Genomic DNA, 14,900 nt, shown 5'->3' with positions numbered 1-14,900 from the left:
TACAGAGGGGTTACAGTTACATGAGTAAGGTAATGAGTACATTTCTTGTGGAGCATTCTTACCCCCTCCTTTTCTTTGTTGTTTTCCCACTATCCCTTCCCTCCTTCAAAGTGGAGACTTCCTAACTATTGGCATACCTAACATTAGGGCTCTGCTTTAGACTGCTGGATAAACAACGATGTTTCTCATATTCTCATTGATTTCTTTGCATTCACTGGAGTTCTTCCCTGGATGGTTGCTGGCCTTGGGGGATAGTTTGAGTTAGAAATGAGCCAGTTGACAGGAAGGTGTTCTAGCTGGAGGAAATTGGAAAAGAAGATGGCATGTTTGAACAGCCATGGAACACTGAACGTGAGACAAGATTCAGTGTCCTCAACTGGAAGCAGCACGGCTCCTTGGGTGTGTGGACATTTTGAATTGCGGTGACTGGGAGTCATACACTCTATACAGTTTTTGTATAAAAGTACAAGTTCATGTGGCCAAACAACATGATTTTAATATTCCTCCTATTCTTTTTTCCTCCAAATATTCCTTTATTGAGATTGTGATTACATAAATTTCACAGTACTGTGGCATAGTTATACTTAGCTAACGTCACAAACACCTAACCTTCACAATGATAATCATCATTATCTTAATCTACAAAGCTTATGAACTCTATGAACTTTAACAATAGAACTATTTCTACTGAATCAGGTGATATGTACATTTCTTTCCTTTTGCTTAGTGTCAGCCGTTCCCTCTTTCCCTCTCATCCCCTCCTTCCCATCATCACCCTTTAGTTGCTTAGTTCACTTTCATGAATGTCCAGTGCAGCTGATGGGCCCCTCTGTTGTATTTTTCCCCTGTTTTCCTCTAATTCTGTGCCCAGCTTCCCTCAGATGTGCACATGTATATACCATATATGAGGAGAAGAATATAGAGTCAAGCTGGGTGCTAGTGGCTCACGCCTGTAATCCTAACTACTCAAAGAGGCTGAAATCTGAGGATCACAGTTCAAAGCCAGCCCGGGTAACAGAGTCCATGAGATTCTTATCTCCAATAAACCACCAGAAAACCTGAAGTGGCACTGTGGCTCAAGTGGTAGAGCACTAGCCTTGAGTTGAAGAGCTGAGGGACAGCTCCCAGGCCCAAAGTTCAAGCCCCATGACTGAAAAAGAAAAAAAGAATATAACATCATCTAAAAACGTTAACACAAATTAAGAAGAGGTACTTGGGTATTATAATTTGGTGTTATTCTTCCAAGATGGACCTCTTTTGGTTTCACTGTGTATGGGTATCTTGAGTCCTGTTTACTTTTTCCTATCTTGTTGTATTTGGAATGTAACATCCACATATCAGGAGACCATATACAGTTTGTCTCTGATCTTGGCTTATATCTTGCTCAACACAATTTGTTCTAGTTCTGTCCGTTTCCCTGCAAATGTCATTATTTCATTCTTTTCTAATGGCTGTGTAAAATTCCACTGTGAGTGGGCAGCAGTGGCTCACCCCTGTAATCCTAGCTTTTCAGGAGGCTGAGATCTGAGGATCACAGTTCAAAGCCAGCCCAGGCAGGAAAGCCCGTGAGACTCTTATCTCCCATAAAACCACCAGAAAACCAGAAGTGACACTGGCTCAAGTGGTAGAGCACTAGCCTTAAGCTGAAGAGCTGAGAGCAGCGTCTAGGCCCAGAGTTCAAGCCCCACAACTGACCGAAGGGGGGAAAAAAGAATCTCACAGATTTGCTGCAGGGACTGGCATCAAACCTCATTTCTCTTGTTTCTCAGGTCTCAGCTTCCTGAGTAACTAAGATTATAGGCATGAGCCACTGGCTTTTGTGTATGCTTTTTGTTAAATCTCTTTATAGTCTTTATGGAAAAAAGCTGATATAATTAATTTACAAATCAGCTTGGTACAAGAATGTGGCATGATTCAACCAACTCAACCATTTGATCAGTTATTACAGTTTTGTCTCAATTGTAATAGTGCCTTTTGCATTATTTCTTATTTGTATTATTTCTTATTTTCAGAATGGGTTCCACCTCAACCAGAATATTTCTATCAACCTACAGGAAATGAAAGGGTACCTGAAGTTGTAGGAGAAGAGAAAGGCACGGTTGTCTATCAGTTAGATTCAGGTATTATCATTATATTGGACAATGAATGATTAATCATTATAAAGTTATAATAAATCTATTTTTCATAATAATAATGATTTATCAATCCATGATTTAATGTTAATTAAACTGTCTGGTCCAGTTTATCCTGAATGGGAGTTCAGATAGTCACAAACAATCAGGCTTAAATTTTCTGTTTTTTAAATGATAGTACATTTTTCTTAATAGTTCTAAGTTCATTTTGTAGTTTCTCTCATTATTCCTTTCTTGGAAAAAAAGGTGTTGCATCAGCTTTGGGAGCTTGCTCTTTTCTTCACTGTCTCATGTACATGAGTACTTAGTTGTCTCCAAAAGCAGCAAATTAAACTCAACACTAACAGAATGAAGGAAATAATAATAATCAAGAATAGAAATTTAAAAACTGAGTGAAAAAAAAAAAACTGAATTTGATCTAACTATACTGTACATTTGTATGGAAATGTCACACAATGAAACCTCTTTATACAGCTAATATCTGCTAAAAAAGGGAGAGAGAGCTGGGCGCCAGTGGCTCACGCCTGTAATCCTCACTACTCAGGAGGCTGAGATCTGAGAATTGTGGTTTAAAGCCAGCCCGGGCAGGAAAGGCCATGAAATTCTTTATCACCAATAAACCACCAGAAAACTAGAAGTGGTGCTGTGGTTCAAGTGGTAGAGCAATAGCCTCAAGCTGAAGAGCTGAGGGACAGTGCTCAGGCCCAGAGTTCAAGCCCCATGACCAACAAAAAGAGAGAGAGAAAAGAAGAAGAAGAGGGAGGAGGAAAAGAAAAGAAAGAGAAAGAGAAAGAAGAAAATTGGCAAAATAGAAAATCAACCCAGAAGTTAGATTTTTGGTAGCATCAACAAAATTGGCAAAACTTTAGCTAAACCAAACAAGAAAAAGGGAAAGGAGACACAAATTGTCAAAATCAAGAAGAAAGATATAACTACCAAACGAATTACAGGATAATACTATTAACAAATGCATGTAAACAAGTGAAAACAAATTAAATGAACAGGCTAAATTACTATACAGAAACAAATTACACAAACTGACTGACAACATTCATTCTAATTCTATGAAACAGGTAAAGATGAAATCACACCAGTTCTTTACAATCTCTGAAGATGGAAGGAAAACTTTTTTTTTGGCGGGGGGGGGGGGGGGGGGGGGGGGGTAGGGAGGGGTCTGGTTGTGGAGCCTGAATTCTGGGCCTGGCCGCTGTCCCTCAGCTCTTCAGCTCAAAGCTAGCGCTCTACCACTTGAGCCACAGCACCACTTCCGGCTTTTTTCATTTTGCTCTATGTGGTGCTGAGGAATCGAACCCAGGGCCTCAGGCATGCAAGGCAAGCGCTCTACCACTGAGCCACCTTCCCAGCCCCAGAAGGAAAACTTTCTACAAAAAAAAAAAAAAAAACCAACTTTCTACAAAGCCAAAGACCTCAAAACCTTGCAGACCAATATTCCTCATGCATCTAAATGTGTAAATCCTCAACAGAGGAGTATCATACCCAATCCAGAAATGAGTATAAAGGAGCATATATTGCAACCACATGGGATTTATAATTAGAATGTAAGGTTGTTTTAACATCTGAAAAATAATTATGAAATACAACATTTTTTGAAGTACAACATTTTAATAGAATAAAAAACGAGCAATACAACTCAGAAAAACATTTGATAGAAATAGCAATGCAAGAGCTCCAGAAATTTGTCTCAAGTGAAGCAACCTCTAACCTGGCAGAAGCTCACAAAATCAGCCTTTCAGACCTCTACAGTCTAATTACAAGCAGACTTAGTGAACAGCCTGGAAAGTGTGGCATTTTCATGGTGGGTAGGGAAGATAGATCACATCCTCAAAACTCCATGGCTATAAGGTTTTTTTATGCCTGTCTCTCAACTCCCTAAGGAACCAGAGCAAAGGCTGCCATTTGTTTCTCTCTCTTCAAGCTGGAATCGTTTTTCTAGATGGCATCTATCAGAAAAAAAAAAAAATGTCAAACACTGCACATAGCCATTTTAGGGCAATGGATGGAAAATAGGGCAAGCAGCAAACAAGTACAAATGCCTGGGAAGAAAAAGATATAGAAAATCCTTAGGGAAAGGAAGACTCAGAAATGCTACCACGTATATTAGACAGGGCAACAAACATGGCCAGGATTGAGCCCAAGTTGAGAAAATACTCAGGAGTCTAGGTTTCTGCCTTGGGCTGGGCTTCGAGCTTCATGCAAAGGAAGAGGTAAAGGCTAAATTTGAGTTGTTTGCAGCCTGGCTTAGTATTGAGGAGTGCCCCTTCCTTCCTTCCTTCCTTCCTTCCTTCCTTCCTTCCTTCCTTCCTTCCTTCCTTCCTTCCTTCCTTCCTTCCCTCCTTCCTTTCCTCCCTCTCCTCCCTCCCTCCCCCCTTCCCTCCCTTCCCTCCCTCCCTTCTTCCCTTCTTCCTTCCTCCTTCCTTCTTCCCTTCCTTCCTTCCTTCCTTCTTCCTTCTTTCTTCCTTTCCTCTTCATCGACACCCCCCCCCTGCTTTTTTCTGCTTGGCTCCAACTGTTTAAGGAAACCTTTGTCTGCTCATAAGCTGGCCACTGCTACAATGAAACAAAGACAAAGACCATACATAACATGGAGTAAATATACTCAATGATGAAAAGCTGAACTGTGTATGATGGTACATGGATGTAATTCCAGCATAGTGGATGGAGGCTAAAACAGGAAGATGTAGAGTCCCAGGCCAGCTTGTGCTACCACAATGAAACCCTTTCTCAAAACACACACACACACACACACACAAACAAACAAAAACAGGGCTAGAAGCAAGACTCAAGTGGTACAATGCCAACTTAGTGAGTTCCAAAAATATAAGACACAACTAAAACCTGGACATAGTATTTGAATATTTGACTTCTAAGCATATAAAAAATGTTCAACACCATTAGTCACTAAAGAAATACAAATTCCCCTGTGTAACATAAGCCAATAAAAAAATGCAAACTAAAACCTCAAGATACTTCACACCCACAAGAAAAGCTATTAAGAAAAGAGAGTAAGTAGCTAGGTGCCTAGTGGCTCACATCTGTAATCCTAGCATGTCAGGGTTTGAGACCTAAGGATTGAGATTCAAAGCCAGCCTACTCAATAAAGTCCATGAGAGACTTATCTCCAATTAATCGCTTAAAAGCCAGAAGTGGAAGTGCTAGCTTTGAGCATACCCATATCCTTAATTCAAACCCCAATACCAGTACAAACACACGAAAAAAAGAAAAAAGATAGTAAGCGAGGTGCTAGTGCCTCACACCTGTAATCCTAGCTCATCAGGAGGCTGAGATCTGAGGATCAAGGTTCAAAGCCAGCCCAGGCAGGAAAGTCTGTGAGACTCTTTTTTTGGGGGGGGGCGGGGAGGTCCGGTCGTGGGGCCTGAACTCTGGCCCTGGGTGCTGTCCCTCAGCTCCAGCTCAAGGCTAGCACTCTACCACTTGAGCCACAGCGCCACTTCTGGCTTTTTTCTTTTTGCTTATGTGGTGCTGAGGAATGGAACCCAGGGCCTCAGGCATGCAAGGCAAGTGCTCTACCACTGAGCCACCTTCCCAGACCAAGTGAGTCTTATCTCCAATAAACCACGAGGAATCCAGAAGTGGTGCTGTGGCTCAAGTGGTAGAGCAGTCACCTTGAGCTGAAGAGCTGAGGGAGATTGCCCAAGCCCAGAGTTCAAGCCCCACAACCGACAAAAAAACAAACAAAAAAAGATAGTAAGTAATGGGAGGTTGTAGAGTGGATGATAACTAGTGTTTCAAACAAGAAAAAGAGAAGACATACTGCTAGAAAGCAGTGGACTAAGGAATTCAATTAAAGTTTGAATAGTAGTAGAAGGGGCAAGTTAGTAATATGATGGACATGGATAGGTAGGGTGATAAGGAAACCTCCCTCCAAAGGCACCCTTTGTCATCAGCAAAATTCATCAGATGTCCATTGTATATACATTGAGGTATTGGAGCTTTGTAAAAAGTTCTCTACACCAGCCATGTGTGGTACCACATCTGTAATCCAGCCACTTCAGAAGCAGAAGTAGAAGGATCACAGCTTGGAGGTCAGCCAGGTCAACCCAGTGAGACCCTGGCTTGGAAAGGAAAACGATAACATGAATTTCTCCACACTAGGAAATGTTGTTTGCAGTTCTGGGATTTGAACTAAAGAGTCTTACATTTGCTTGACTTGTTTGCTTTGTTGGACACTATCACTTGAGCCATACTAGCACAAAGAGCCCTGCTCTTTGCCTGTTATTTTTAGAGAAGGGGTCTCCTGGACTTTTCTGCCTGGCTTCAAATCACATCCTTCAGATCTCAGCTTCGTTAGCAGCTGGGATGACAGATGTAAACCACTGTTGCCCAGCAAAATAAGAAAAAAAAAATCAAACAAATTTTAGGCTCAACCTGCTAATTAATAATGATCATTAAGAAGACAGTCTTTCATATTGCATATTAGAGGAGGACTATGTACCAGTTTAGATGGTAGAAACAGAAGATGTTGTCAGTGAATTTGGAAGAAGCTACTGGAAAAACAGGAAGGGGAGGGAAGAAGTGCATATTTTTTTACATTGCTGCAACCATTAGTGTTTACATGAGTCCTCCATAGCAGAGGGTACTAAATTGCATACACTCCACTCCCAACTGCTTGATTATGAGCTCTTCATGTTAATCACATGAGAAAGCTAAAAGAAAAACACAGTGAAGCAATTGACAATATACCTAACACCACAGACTGTGAAGGGAGTCTGAGACTCAGTAGAAGGTGCCATGGTAAGTGAGCTGCAGAGAATGTTCATAATCCCAGCATTTGAGAGGCTGAGGTAGGACTAAAGGCCAGCCTGGGCTACATTGCAAGAGCCACCACAACAAAACAATGGTGACTAGACTTGGGTTATCTTCTGAAATGGCAGTGTTTGTAAACTGTCCCAGTTGTGGGACACATCTTCAGAGGTGGCCTTGATCATGTCCTTGGGTTCAGAAGAAGAAATGGAGAACATGTAGTGACAAGGAAGGCCCAAGAGTTTTCCCACTTAGAAATGAACAGGGCAAAAAGGAAATAAATTTCACGTTTCAAGAAATCTCCTTAAAGGAAGTTCCGGGAAGATGGCGGAGGAGAAGCTGGAATCTGAACAAGCTCTCGCATAGAAAGCAGTTTTAGAGTTCCAGTGAACAGTCCTAAGCCAGAGAATCACACCAAGTGTGCCATCACAGGACAGAGAGTTGGACAAGAGAGGGGAAGCCAAGACAAGGAGACACATCTGAGCGCCTGCCAGCAGCCGCGGCGGCGGCGGCAGGGTCGCAGCGGCGACCGCAGCCGCGGCCATACCTGAGCGCTCACACAGAGAGTCCGGGACAAAGGAGCCAGACGCAGCTGGCGAGAGGATTCTACTCAACACCAGCAAGAACCGACAAGGAGCGGACATCTTCATCCTGCAGTTTGCAGACCAGAGACGACCCAGGATCCAAGACTCGGCTATGTTCACAAATAAAATTAAATTAAAAAATAAAAGAATAACATAATGAAAAAAAAAAAGAAAATGTCCTTGAAAAGCATTCAAGACCTGTAATTCAGAGAAATAGATATAAATTTCAAGATATCCATTTTTTGTCGGAAACAAAGTGATTGCAGTGCAGAATCAATAAATATTATTTGTTTACAGTTGTGTCAAAAAAAAAAGAAATCTCCTTAAATGTTGCTTTAAGCTACTAAAAATATCGCCACTTCTATATTAATGATATCTGGTCTAACCTCCACTGTGCAGTTCCATGAAGAGCCTGAGGCCCCAGCTTTTAGTTGGGTTGCATGTGTCCGCAGCTGGTTTCTGCATAATGTTTATTGCCGGTAACAGGACCTGAACTCAGGTCCTCGGTGCTATTCCTTAGTTTTTTCCTTTCAAGGCTGACACTCGACCATCTGAGCCACAGCTCCACTTCCAGCTAACAGTAGTTAACTGAAGATAAGAGTCTCATGGACTTTACTGCTTTGGGTGGCTTCCAACCTTGATTCTCAGATATCAGCCTTCTAAGTAGCCAAGTAGTCACACTTTTCACTAATAGCCATGAAATTTCTTTTCTTTTTTTTTTTTTGGGGGGGGGTCCGGTCGTGGGGCCTGCACTCTGGGCCTGACCGCTGTCCCTCAGCTCTTCAGCTTAAGGCTAGCGCTCTACCACTTGAGCCACAGCGCCACTTCTGGCTTTTTTCTTTTTGCTTATGTGGTGCTGAGGAATCGAACCCAGGGCCTCATGCATGCAAGGCAAGCGCTCTACCACTGAGCCACCTTCCCAGCCCAGCCATGAAATTTCATTCCTTCTAAGCAAATATACCCATGCCAATTCTTTTTTTTAAATAATTTTTATTGAGATTAAGTTATTACATAAATTTCACAAATTTCACAGTATTGTGGGATAGTGATACTTATAAAGTCACAAATATTGGGGCTGGGAAGGTGGCTCAGTGGTAGAGCACTTGCCTTGCATGCTCGAGGCCCTGGGTTCAATTCCTCAGCACCACATAAGAAAAAAGCCGGAAGTGGCGCTGTGGCTCAAGTGGTAGAGTGCTAGCCTTGAGATGAAGAGCTGAGGGACAGCACCCAGGCCCAGAGTTCAGGCCCCATGACCGGACCCAAAAAAAAAAAAAAAAAGGTCACAAATATTTTAACCTTCACAAGGCAAATTGTCATTATCATAATGTCATTATCTATAATGTTTGTAAATTCTATGAGCTTTGACAATATAGCTATTTCTTAAATTATTTTATTTTAATCTGGACTGGTATGTACAAAAATTATACAGCATATTTTTAGTATATAGATTACTTTTATTTTCTATTTTCCCCTTCCTCTGTAAAAACCAATGAGAGAAGCTGCTGGTGGCTCATGCCTATAATCCTAGCTACTCAGGAGGCTGAGATCTGAGGATTGAGGTTCAAAGCCAGCCCAGGCAGGAAAGCCCATGAGACTCCCAATTAACCACCACCAGAAAAGCAAAAGTGGAGCTATGGTTCCAAGTTGTAGAGCACTAGCCTTAAGCAGAAAAGCTCAGAGACAGTGCCTAGACCCTGAGTTCAAGCCCAATGATTGACAAAATAAATAAATAAATCAGTGTCCACAAGACAGTATACTGGAAATAAACTTTATAGCTTCAGGTTGGGGTGGGGGGAGGGAGGGAGGTAGGGAAGGGAAGGGATAGTGGGAGAAAACAAGGGAGGGACTAACAATGCTCAACAAGAAATGTACTCATTGCCTTACTCGTGTAAGTGTAACTTTACAATAAAATTAAATTAAAAATATATCAATGAGTAGGTTGAGTGGGGCTGCAAGAGATGGGGAGAAGGGGAAGGCATGGCATTGGTCATAAACCATTCTACTCGTGTTGAATTGAAACCCCTTTGTACAGCTACTTAAAGGTAACTTTTTGAAATGTTTGATTCAGTTCAATTTCAACCACTTTAAATATTTTGTGCCAAAATATTTTTAAATTAGGTTTTAAATGGGAACAGAAGAACAGTACCTGAGATGCAAAGGGAAGCTGTGAAACAAAAGGAAATGTCTTTAATCACTTAGGTAAAACAATGCATTGCTGAACATTAAAGGCCTCAACAAGAACAATTAAAATGTTGGGCTGGATTGGGTGGCACATGCTTGTAATTCCAGCTATCTAGAATGTGGAGATCAAGTGGCCAGGTGCCAGTGGCTCATGCCTGTAATCCTAGCTACTCAGGAGGCTGAGATCTGAGGATCATGGTTGAAAGCCAGCCCCAGCAGGAAAGCTCATGAGACTCTTATCTCTAATTAACCACCAGAAAACAGAAAGTGGCGCTGTGGCTTAAGTGGTAGAGCGCTCCCCTTAAGCTGAAGAGCTCAGGGACAGCGCCCAGGCCCAGAGTTCAAGCCCCATGACCAACAAAAAAAAAAGAGAGAGAAATCAAGGGAATTATAGTTCAAGACCAGCCTGGGCCAAGATAGCAAGGCTGAATGGTGACATACACCCTGGGCATGGGACGGATGGCACACACACAGTCCTAGCTACATAGGAGGTATAGGTAGGAAGGTTGCCGTCAGAGGCTGGCCAGGACAGTGGCTCAAGTGGTGGATTGCTTGTTGAGCAAAGGCATGGCTCTGAGTTCAAGCCCCGCCACCACCAAACAATTTTTCTTTAATATTTTATTGTTTAAACTTAGAATTATGTTGACAGGGTGGAGGTGATTAGTAAATATTTGCAGAATGGATGAATTCTGAGTGGGAGCTGGCCTAAAGCTGTCTGTTTCATCTGTAGTGCCCACCGAAGACACTTATTTTACCAGCTCCAGAGTGGGAGGCAAGCAAGGAAGCATCAAGGAGCCTGCTGTCGCCTTGCAGGGGCCACACGATAACACCCTGCTGTTTGAGTCCAGATTTGAGAGTGGGAACCTGCAGAAAGCCGTCAGAGTGTGAGTAATCGTGAATTTTCCCAAAGGAATGCCCAGGAGCTGCAGACAGGAAGCTTCCAGAAGGATTTCTGGAAGGGGGAGGATTTGCCAACAAAAGAGTCCATGAAACAAATGATGAGGATGGAGAGGATTAGAAAATTAGGGCTCTTTTTTTTTTCCTCCCAGCATAAATCATTGTCTATATTAATTCTTCTGCCTCCGAGAGGAAATTGAACACTTAAAATTTGCATTCATAAAGCTGGTAGCTGGTGGCGCACACCTGTAATCCTAGCTACTCAGAAGGCTGAGATCTGAGGATTGTAGTTTGGAGCCAGCCCAGGCAGATAAATTTGAGAGACTCCAGTTAACCAATAAAAAGCCAGAAGTGAAAGTGTGGCTCAAGTGGAAGAGCTCCAGCTGTGAGTGAAAAAGCCAAGCGAGAACATGAGGCCCTGAGTTCAAATCCCACTACTGGCACAAACACACAATCACAATTACAATCACAATAAATAAATAAGACAGGTGCTGGTGGCTCACACCGGTAATCCTAGCTACTTAGGAGGCTGAGATCTAAAGGATCGTAATTCAAAACTAGCTTGAGTAGGAAAATTTGTGAGACTCTTAACTCCAATTAACCACCAGAAACCCAGAAGTGTAGCTGTAGTTCAAGGTAATAGAGGCCTAGCCTTGAGCAAATGAGTACAAGAACAGTACCCATGCGCTGAGTTCAAGCCCCACAACTGACCAAAAAAAAAATTAAAATTAAATAAATAAGTAAAATTTATGTTTGTAAAAATACATAATGTAAATATCCTATAATCATACATCTCTCAGTCATACTAACTGTCAATAGTTTACTATATATGCCTTAATTTGTTCCTGTGTGATTTTGTGTAACATATGCAATATATAATACTATTTTTTTTCAGTCCTGGGGCTTAAACTCAGAGCCTGGGCACTGTCTGAGCTTTTTGGGCTAAAGGCTAGCACTCTACCACTTGAGCCACAGATCCACTTTCAATTTTCAAGCACCTGGCTACAAATTATAGACAGACAGAGACAGACAGACAGACAGACAGACAGACAGATAGATAGATAGACAGACAGACAGACAGACAGACTTTTTTTTTGGTCAGTCCTGGGGCTTGAACTCTGGGCCTGGGCACTGTCCTTGAGGTTCTTTTACTCAGTGCTAGGACTCTACCACTTGAACCACAGTGCCACTTCCAGATTTTTCTGTGTATATGATACTATGGAATTGAACCCAGGGCTTCATACATGCTAGGCAAACAAACACTCTACCACTAAGCCTCATTCCCAGCCCCCAAATTATATATATATATAATTTTTTGGGGGGGGGTGGGTCCGGTCATGGGGCCTGAAATCTGGGCCTGGGCGTTGTCCCTCATCTCTTCAGCTCAAGGCTAGCACTCTACCACTTGAGCCACAGCACCACTTCTGGCTTTTTTCTTTTTGCTTATGTGGTGCTGAGGAATCGAACCCAGGGCCTCAGGCATGCAAGGCAAGTGCTCTACCACTGAGCCACCTTCCCAGCCCCCCAAATTATATTTTTTAAATAAAAATTAGGCCAGGTGCCAGTGGCTCACACCCGTAATCCTAGCAACTCAGGAGGCTGAGATCTGAAGATTGCAGTTCAAAGACAGCCCAGGAAGGAAAGAGACTTTTTTTTTTTTTTTTTTTGGTGGTGGGGCTTGAACTCTGGGCTTGGGAGCTGTCTGTGTGCTCTTCAGCTCATGGCAAGCACTCTACCGCTTGAGCCATAACACCACTTCTGGTTTTCTAGTGGTTTATTGGAGATAAGAGTCTCACGGACTTTCCTGCCCAGGCTGGCTTTGAATCATGATCCTCAGATCTCAGCTTCCTGTGTAGCTAGGATTACAGGCGTGAGCTACCAGCACCTGGCTACTCTTCTTTTTTTTTTTTTTTTTTGACAGTTCTGGGATTTGAACTCAGGGCTTGGGCATTGTCCCTGAGCTTCTTTTGCTCAAGTGTAGCACTCTTAACACTTGAGCCACAGCACCACTTCTAGCTTTTTCTATTTTTGAGGTATTGAGGAATCAAACCAGGCTTCATGCATGCTAGGCAAGCACTCTACCACTAAGCCACATTCCCAGCCCTCTATGAGACTTTTATCTCCAATTAATCACAGAAAAGCTGGAAGTGGCACTGTGTCTTAAGTGGTAGAGTGCTAGCCTTGAGCAAAAGGAGCTCAGAGACAGCATCCAAGCCAAGTTTGAGCTCCTGTAGCCCAGCTATTCCAGGCTAGGGCAAGAGGACTTCTTGAGGCTAGGAATTCAGGGCCCGTCTTGGCAGGTGAATGCATTCCATAAATACATCCTCCTGGTCAAAAAATTGATGACCAGGCATAAAAATGACAGCCCTCATAGGGTTCCCCAATGTAATCTCTAGGGTAGTCCAACAGCAGCCAACAGAGGGCGCTATTCACTGTTTCAGAGAAATCACCCTGGTGGTTAGAAGCTGTTAGTGGACCATCTAGAAAGATGTGTAGAAGCTAAGGGAAATTCCAAACATCCTATTCCCAAGAGTTTTGTTTGTTTTAGTTGGTTTTGGGTGTTTGGGCTTTGTCTTATTTATTTGAAACAGTGTCTTCCTATATTGCTCAGGCTTGTCTGGCTATTTAGCCCAAACTGGCCTCAAATCCATGATCCTCTTGCCTTAGCCTTCTGAGTGCTGGAATTACAGATGTGTACCACTGTGCCTAGCTTTCTTGTTTGTTGGAGCAGGGTCTCTGTGAAGTCCAGGCTGACCTCAAACTCATGATCCTTCTGCTTCAGCCTCCTTACTTCTGATATATACAGGTATGCACTGTCATCCCTAGCTAGTTAGTGAGGTTTTTGTTTTTTGCTCATCTTGGGGCTTGAACTGAGGGCCTAGGTGCTGTCCCTGAGCCTATTTGTGCTCAAGGCTAACTAGCACTTTACTACTTGAACCGCAGCACCCCTTCTGGCATTTTCTGAGTAGTTTATGGGAGATGAGAGTCTCACAAGATAGGCTGGGAATGTGGCTTAGCGGTAGAGTACTTGCCTAGCATGCATGAAGCCCTGGGTTCGATTCCTCAGCACCACATAATCAGAAAAAGCCAGAAGTGGCGCTGTGGGTCACATGTAGAGTCTTACCCTTGAGCAAAAAGAAGCTCAGGGACGGACAGTGCTCAGGCTATGAGTTCAAGCCCCAGGACTGGCCAAATTAAAAAAAAAAAAAAAAGAGTCTCACAAGAAGTAGCACTGTGGCTCAAAGTGGTAGTCCCTTGAACTAAAGAGCTCAGGGACAGCGCCTAGGCCCTGAATTCAAGCCCCATGACCAACCAAGATAAAATGAAACTTATTGAAAGTAGAGCTGTAGCTCAATGTGGTAGAGTCCTAGCCTTGAACAAAAGAGCTCAAGGATAACACCCAGGCTCTGAGTTCAAGCCCCATGACCAATCCCCCCCAAAAAAACCCAAAAAAATACTTAAGTTGGTTTGTTAGTGGTTCAAGTGGTAGAGCACTAGCTTTGAGTGCAAAGAAGCTCCGGGACAACGTCCAGGCCCCTGAGTTCAAGCCCCAGGACCAGCAAAAACAAAGCAAAACAAAACAAGTCTCACAGGCTTTCCTGCCCACCGTCCTCTGATCTCAGCTTCCTGAGTGGCTAGGACTACAGACGGCATGACCCACTAGTGCCTGGCTTAGTCATGAGTTTTTAAACTTTTTTTTTCTTCAGTGTTAGGGATCAAACCTTGCAAGTGGTTGGCAGGTGTCTATCACTGAGGTACATCCCAGCCCAAGTCTTAAGGTTCCTTTCCCACCCCAAACAAATTTTCCTCACACATGTTTCTGCCAGTTTAATATATGACTTTGAAAGGGTAAATGGGCTAGGAATGTGGCTTAGTGGTAGAGTGCTTGCCTAGCATGCATGAAACCCTGGGTTCTATTCCTGAGTACCACATAAACAGAAAAGGCCAGAAGTGGAGCTGTGGCTCAAGTGGTAGAGTGCTAGCCTTGAGCAAAAGAAGCTCAGGAACAGTGCCTAGGCCCTGAGTTCAAGAAGGAAGGAAGGGAGGGAGGGAGGGAGGGAGGGAAAGAGAGAAACAGAGAGATAGAGAGAGACACAACAGAGAGAGAGAGAGAGAGAGAGAGAGAGAGAGAGAGCCTTTCTTTGTGTTCCCATCCTGGGGCTTGACCTCAGGGCCTAGGCATTATCCCTAAGATTTTTGCTCAAGGCTAGTGCTCTCAAGCTAGCTCCACTTTTTGGGTTTTGGAAGTTAATCAGAGATAAAGATTCTCATAGTCTTTCTTCAAACAACAGTCCTCAGATCTCAGCCTCCTTATTAGCTAGGA

At 43.0% G+C, this 14,900-nt stretch overlaps 1 protein-coding gene across 1 annotated transcript in view; it reads left to right on the top strand.

The window, feature by feature from the left end:
* Agbl2 (AGBL carboxypeptidase 2) overlaps positions 1-14,900 on the top strand; it is a 37,114-nt gene that overhangs the window by 5,577 nt on the left and 16,637 nt on the right. Inside the window, exons 6-7 of the mRNA XM_042676099.1 lie at positions 2,013-2,120; positions 10,410-10,563. Coding sequence (XP_042532033.1) covers positions 2,013-2,120; positions 10,410-10,563 — 262 coding nt within the window. The remainder of the gene's footprint in view (positions 1-2,012; positions 2,121-10,409; positions 10,564-14,900) is intronic.

Source organism: Dipodomys spectabilis, unplaced genomic scaffold, assembly GCF_019054845.1.
Source record: "Dipodomys spectabilis isolate Male_0828 unplaced genomic scaffold, ASM1905484v1 ptg000030l, whole genome shotgun sequence".
Lineage (NCBI taxonomy): Eukaryota > Metazoa > Chordata > Mammalia > Rodentia > Heteromyidae > Dipodomys > Dipodomys spectabilis.
Note: the sequence above shows the minus strand (reverse complement) of the source record. Positions and strands in the feature narration are given on the sequence as shown.